Source organism: Lissotriton helveticus, chromosome 6 (assembly GCF_964261635.1).
Source record: "Lissotriton helveticus chromosome 6, aLisHel1.1, whole genome shotgun sequence".
In the NCBI taxonomy this organism is placed as follows: Eukaryota; Metazoa; Chordata; class Amphibia; order Caudata; family Salamandridae; genus Lissotriton; species Lissotriton helveticus.
In genome coordinates, this window is record NC_136067.1 from 2,085,026,460 (window position 1) to 2,085,033,458 (window position 6,999).

At 41.7% G+C, this 6,999-nt stretch overlaps 1 protein-coding gene across 1 annotated transcript; it reads left to right on the plus strand.

Annotated features, from left to right (window-relative positions):
• Positions 1–3,373: 3,373 nt before the first annotated feature.
• LOC144762049 (olfactory receptor 2D3-like) lies at positions 3,374–4,303 on the plus strand. The gene has a single exon (XM_078647198.1). The coding sequence runs from the start codon at positions 3,374–3,376 to the stop codon at positions 4,301–4,303; it is 930 nt and encodes a 309-aa protein (XP_078503324.1).
• Positions 4,304–6,999: the final 2,696 nt, after the last annotated feature.

A 6,999-nucleotide genomic window follows, 5' to 3' on the forward strand; every position in this document is an offset into this window, starting at 1 on the left:
CCTCAGAAACTCAAATACCCTGAGTAGGGCGGATTAGGTGGTAGAACCCACCCTAAACCCAGACTGGAAAGGGGGCAGCACATTGGAAGAGGTCACAAAAGAGGAGAGATGAGTATTAACATGTTTTTCCAAAATATGGAGAAAACAGAGAGAAGTGAAATTGACCTGACGTTAGACCAGCACTGAGGGTCAAGGAACTTCTTCTTGAGCAAAGGAAGTATCAATGTATGCTTCCAGTTCTGAGGTACCGCACCTATTACTCAAGTAGGCTAAATTTAGATGGTGGAAATGGGTCGAGCAGGGAACCAGACCTACTCGTAGCCAGTAAGGTTTGCAATCGTTCAAGGTCCAGAAGAGGCCACAAATGAATTCTCCGGGATGTGTAAACTCTACTGTATGCTGACCGTCCCGAGATGAAGAACTGATGGACCGGGTGGTCGAACATCCAGAGAAGGAGTCGCAAGCATAGCAGCATCAGCTTCTATTTGTTGGTGAATTGTTTCGACTTTGTTTAGAAAAAACAAGGCAAGATCATCACACTGTTGATGGGAAAGGGAGGGTGCGCTGTAAATGAGCAAGCTGCAGACAAATCTTTTACTTCTTTAAACTACGTTTTACTGTTATGAGCATTAGAGTATACTTCATTATAAAAAGCTGACCGTGCAGCTTTACAGGAGGCATGATATTTTTTCAAGGCTGACACATAAACAGCCTTGGCCACAGGTGCACAGTGCTTCCTCCAGACCCTTTCCAAAGCTTTACAAGCTTTTTTTTCTAAGCGGACGCTGTTATTAAACCAGGGTGCTGGAGTGCACATCCTGCGCTGTAATTTAAAAGATAAAGGCAGAATTGAAGCTGTGGCACTTTGAGCCAATGGTGTACAGTGATTTGATCAGTATCCAGTCTAGAAGATAGAACAGGAAGGGTAGGAAGGAGGAGTTTGTTTAATTCCCCCATATCCAGTTTAGGCCAGTTCTTGTTAGGAGTTTGTCGGGGTGACCAATTAGCCGGAGAGGAAGGGACTGTAAAATTGAAAGGTACTGAAGAATGCTCGGTCCAACTAAGTTTGACCAGAAGGTCAGCAGAGAGGAGTGAACGGTAGGAGAAGATAGGGTCCAAAAGATGACCCTCAATGTGGGTGGCTGCAGAATTCCAAAGAGGAAGATTAAGAGATCTTATGTCCTGCATGAGGGCTACCGATAGCTTATCTTCGGGATCCTCAAGGTGTAAATTGAAATCGGCGAGCAAAGTAAAATTTACTGCCTGCTCATAGTCAAGTTCTCGCATTGTTCCGATCTGTACTTGCTCACTGCAATTCATTATGAGAGCACTTCCTCTGTTATGGTTTGGTGTTAGATGGCCAAGGTTCACAAGCCCACCAGTATACTTGATTATAACAAGTACATGGGCAAAGTGGATAAGAACAACCAGGTTCTTCAGCCACACAGTGCGAGTCATAAAGCTTGCAATTCATACAGAAAACTGTATGATAAGTGTATTACAGTCACAGCACTGCAAATAACGGTAGATGGAACACATGCTATGTACCCAAGGACTACCCTCTGTTTCAAAAACTATATTTCTTCATGGTTTATGATAAACTCTTTAGGAACCTTCGAAACATTCTCTAGCGTGTTAGTTTCAATGATAGATGGGTTCTAAAAGAGCATGAAAGACATGTCTTCCTGAGCCTCATGTGGCTGTAATGAAAGCCATTAGTAAAGGCATGTGTTGGGTAATATTCAGAAAGAAGGAGGTGGTTACTTGACAGGTGGTAAAATGTAGTTAAACTGATTCCGTCTTCTGACGTATGAATGTAATGGGCCCTTGAATGGTTGTGGTACGTCGATGTGAGTGCACTTATGTGTTGGATTGGGCATGTGGCCGGCAGTATGCAAGTCTTATGTGTGGTGCGTGAATGGGGTGTGAATGGACCATAAAGAGTTTGGTGCCTTGAAGTGGCTTTATGGCTCACCTTCAGAAGGCTTTGCTTCAAAATGTAGATACGTTGATAAGTAAGTGGTGGATTAACTTCATCAAATTAGTACCAGATTTATATCCGGGGTGGTAAGATGGCCCTTAGTAAGAACTCTTTTTTTTTCTTGTCATTATGGGTAGCTGTGGATTTTGCGCTCTACTTCAGCCGTCACGTTTTTGAATGGTATACAACCAGGGGAGTACAGGGGTGTATGACTTGCATGGCTCTCTCCAGGTATCTTTTACCAAGAATCCCCTGCAAAGCTCAAACTTTGACTAAAAAATACATTTTTCTTGCATATCTGTTCTTAAAAGTCCTGGAATCTGCAGGCAGCCACACATTGCCTATTAACCAAGGGTTCCCCCAAGTCTCCCGGGAAAACAGGTGTCTCATTTGTGTGGGTGGGCCAAGTGCCTGAGACAGGGAATGTATTGTGGAGGCATTAAAATGATCTATCGCAAAACAACCAGGTTTTACAAGGGGGACACCACTGTTTTAGGTCCCAGACTCAGAGTCCATCTAGGGAAACCTACCAAACCCTGACACTTATGATAACTATGCACCCAGGGGAGTCCAGGGAGGTGTGGCTTGCATGGATCCCCCAACATTTTCTTACCCAGAATCCGCGGCAAACCTGAAATTTAGATAAAAAGTCAAATTTTCCTCACATTTCTGTGGTAACACGTTGTGGGACCACTGAGCCGGTACAAATTTCCTACCATCCAGTGTTCCCCTAGGTCTCCTGATTAAATGCAACCTCACTTGTGTAGGTGGGCCAAGTGCCCGCAAAAGGGAAAGGACCAAAACGTATTGTGGAGACCTCAGAATTATCTATACCAAAACAACCTGTTTTTGTAAGGGAGGCATCTGTGTTTTTTGTCCCGGGCTCGTCAGTCATCTAGGGAAACCTACTAAACCCAGACATTTCTACAAACTAGATACCCAGAGTAGTCAAGGGAAGTCTGGCTTGCATGGATCCCCCAACATAATTTTACTCAGAATCCCCTGTAAACCTCAAATTTAGCTAAAAGGTTACCAGAATGGCACAAATATCTTACCACCCTGCGTTTCCCTCAGCCTCTTGCTAAATATTTTACCTCACTTGTATAGGTGCCCAAAGAAGAGAAACTGGGGGGAACCAGAGTGGGTCCAAAAAGAAAATCTCTTCATGTTTTTGGCCATTCCTTGTTGCAGGCGCTTGGCCCACCCACACAAATGAGGTTTCATTTCACATGAATGTATACCTAAGCTATCATAAACAGGGCTTTAGCACAGCATACATTTATTGCTGCTGCCAGGCAGTGCCATTTACCACAGCAACTATTCTATGGCCTATGTTAATGCAAAACGTGTTTACTATTTTGTTTTTGTTACAGACAAAGTGAGCAGGACTCGATGGAGAAGAATGGAAGTGTAGTTGCAGTGTTCATTTTTCTGGGACTGTCTGAGGACCCCAATATACAGAGTTTTCTCTTTTTGTTATTCTTAGTGATATACATTGTCACTATCATTGGAAACATTTCCCTGATCATAGTTTGTGTACGTGAGCCTCGCCTTCATACTCCTATGTACTTCTTTTTAGGAAACCTCTCCTTCATTGACATATGTTACTCAACAGTGATTGCCCCCAATCTGTTGCACCAACTCATGATTTCAAAGAGAATGAGCTTCTCTCGATGTGCAGCTCAGATGTACACTTATTTGCTCCTCGGTTGCACAGAATGTCTTCTCCTAGCTGTCATGGCGTATGATCGCTACGTAGCCATCTTGTTTCCCTTACGTTATACAATTATCATAAGCAGGTCTGTATTTATAAAATTAGCAAGCTTTTGCTGGCTAAGTGGAAGCATCATGGCGCTTCTAGACACAGTCTTTACACTACAGTTGCCTCTCTGTGGTAACAATGTCATTGACCATTTTTTCTGTGAAGCCACAACTCTTGTAAAGATGGCATGTGCTGACTCTTATGTTGCTGAGATGGTGATCTTCTCCGTTGGGATCTTTGTGCTGCTGATCCCCAGTCTAGTCATTCTCATCTCCTACAGCTGCATCATTGTTACTATTATAGGAATCCGTTCCTCTGAGGGTCGATACAAAGCCTTCTCCACTTGTGCCTCACACCTGATTGTTGTTTCTATGATCTATGGGACAGCTATCTTCATGTACATGAAACCGGTGTCTAAAAGCTCAGGAAATCAAGAAAAGATGGTATCTGTCTTTTACACTGTGATGCACCCAATGCTGAACCCCATGATCTACAGCCTGAGAAACAAGGATGTGAAGGCCTCCTTGAAGAAAACTATATGGACGAAGATTCTTCATTAAATACTTTACGTGTGGTTAATGAATGATTAAAAGATGATGACATACTTGAAAACAATAAAAACTGATTGTAATGGAAGTACTATTATCTGCAACAGTGTGCTATGTTAGGTTCACTTGGTGTTGTGTAATGTACATGAGGCACTGAGATAAGAGACCTGTGGATCTCCATTGCCGCTTTATACTATAGGACTGGTTCTCTTTTTTAACATATTTGTATTGTTGTATAATGTTTACTTTTGCAAGAGCATTCACTGCTCAAAAGCAAGTATGAAAGAGGTAATCACTTTGGTTGATAGATAATAACATTACACTAGAAAGTTGCAGACCTTCCATTTAAACATTTTTAAAAATATTGCAATGGGAAGACCTACATTTTTTAAATGTCCTATTCTTATAGTATGTGAATCAGTATTTCAATATCAATTCACTGGTATCCTTAAGATATCCACAATTTCTCAAACATGTTGGGACTCATGACCAATGCTACAGCCACAATGTGCTAAATATGGACCAGATCCTCACTTCTCAATACCCCTCCAAGGCCTCTGGCCATTCCTCATCAGGTAACTTACCCAAATCTATCAATCGCTTCTCTCAGAAACCATTTGGGTTCTCCAAATCGGTCCTGGAGGGCCGGATCCATGCCAGATTTTTTGCATATCCCCATTTAGATAAATGTAGTTACTTTAAAAATCTGGCATCGATCCGGCCCTCCAGGTTTGGAGAATCCATGATTTAGAGTGTTCACTGACATTCATTTTTTGCATACATTATTGATATTGATATTCTTGGGAGTACCTCAGGAAATTCTTTGTCTTCAAGGAGATTGAGTTATAGAATATACCTGTCTTTGAGTTTACTGATCCTATTGGTTCCCATTTCTGTAATCCTGGCAGCCTCCTCATATCTTGCAAACTGCAACTATCTCACAGATGTGTTTCCTCAGAATTGTTCCCAGTCTATGAATTTAATTGGTGATTTACATGCCCTTATTCCAGCAGACATGTCTGCTAGTTGGTCAATATTGAGCATTTTGCCTATATGGCAGTAGTGTATCCCTTAGATCTCATTAAGTACCCGCTGATTAATCACGGGTCCCTCTAAATGCGAACAAGCCAAGTTGCTCACCACCATTAGCTGGGATTCCCAATACTATTTCCTCAGACCTGGGAGAACAATACCCCCATCATATAGCCCCTGCAGTTAGTTTGTTATTTGCAGCCTTGAAGGGTCCACCATTTCATAGTAACAGTGTCAGTTATGTTGCTATATTTTTTTATATATCTCTGGGACCCAGTTTGATGTGTTTTAAATAACATATCTATATTTAGGGAGTAATACCATTTTAAACATTTAAAACATCTGGCCAAACCCATGAGTGAGAGTGGTAACTTTCTCCAGTGGCTGCACCCCTGTCTGCAGTGTTTTCTGTCTAGCTTAATGTCTGTTCCCACACTCAAAATACCTTCTGCTATCTGCCCCAGGAGTGCTCCCATCTTGCGTAGAGTTGTTGACGGAAGAGGCGTGGCTTAAAGATAGTCACCTGCTGATTCAACTCTGTGATGATCCAGAATCAATTCAACAATTACAACAGTTAATTTATTTTCTACATAACAAGACTAGAAGGTAGCAAAGTGTGAGTCATATCTTTCTTTTTTTCTGCAACTGAAACTGTATTTTGGTGCTGCTGGTATGTTAAAGGCCTTTTGCATGAAGTAACCAGCAGCCTTTTCTGGTCGCCCCCCCATTTTATGTTATTTAGGTGGCATGAAGAGCTTGTTAACTATTTTTTTGACTTTGCTCTTTGAATCTTTTCTATTTTTCACCTACTTGGTTTGCTTTACACATCCACATAAAACGCTCCAACCCTGCTCACATTAATGTGCTGTGTATGTTCCAGCAAGAGAGAAAAACATGTGAACATTTGTAAGTATTGGCAGGCCTTAAGATTCCAGCAGTTAAAGCCATATGTTTAGCTTGTACTGAAATGCAAATTTCAATGAGTTTATACTGAAAGACAAACTAGGAAAGGAACAAGTGCAATTTAATAATCAGCTCCTGGAGTCCACGGTTGCTTTTTGAAAGGGGTTTCACCCCATATATTTGTTACAATCGTTTAATTTTTGGGTGCTAAAATTACATTATATTTCTAGATTTGGACTGGAGATGTCATTTTATGGATGTGTCCACATGGCAAGTGTAAACTGATAGAAACAGTCCCAACAACAAGCATAGGCACCGCCAAATAAAAAACAAGTCAAATATTAGCCACGCCAACTATCCACCTAAGTAAAGGGCCAAAAAATGACCATGATCTTTTGCTCACACTACTGCTGCCAGCCAAGAAGAGTTCATATACATTCCCTGTTCGCTGCCTCCCTGCTTTACACACACACTCTCCCACACTTTACCCACCACACAACTTCAACAGATTTTTCTTTGAAAAGCTTCTTACAAACACACAAATTTTTGAATTCACACTCACCCACACCTCCTTCACAATTAGACTCACCCTCACCATGCCCCAGAGAAAGCAGCCACATTTTACAGAAAATGAGTTGGAAGTGCTTATAGATGAAATAGTCAAGGTAGAGCCACATGTATTTGGGAACCTAGTGCAACAGACCCCCATTGCCCTGAAAACTAGGATGTGGGACACACAAGGTGAATGCTGAAGCATCTGCCCCACGCTCAAT

Excerpts from the sequence above, each read along its gene's own strand:
- LOC144762049 (XM_078647198.1), top strand. The coding sequence starts at position 3,374 with ATGGAGAAGAATGGAAGTGTAGTTGCAGTGTTCATTTTTCTGGGACTG.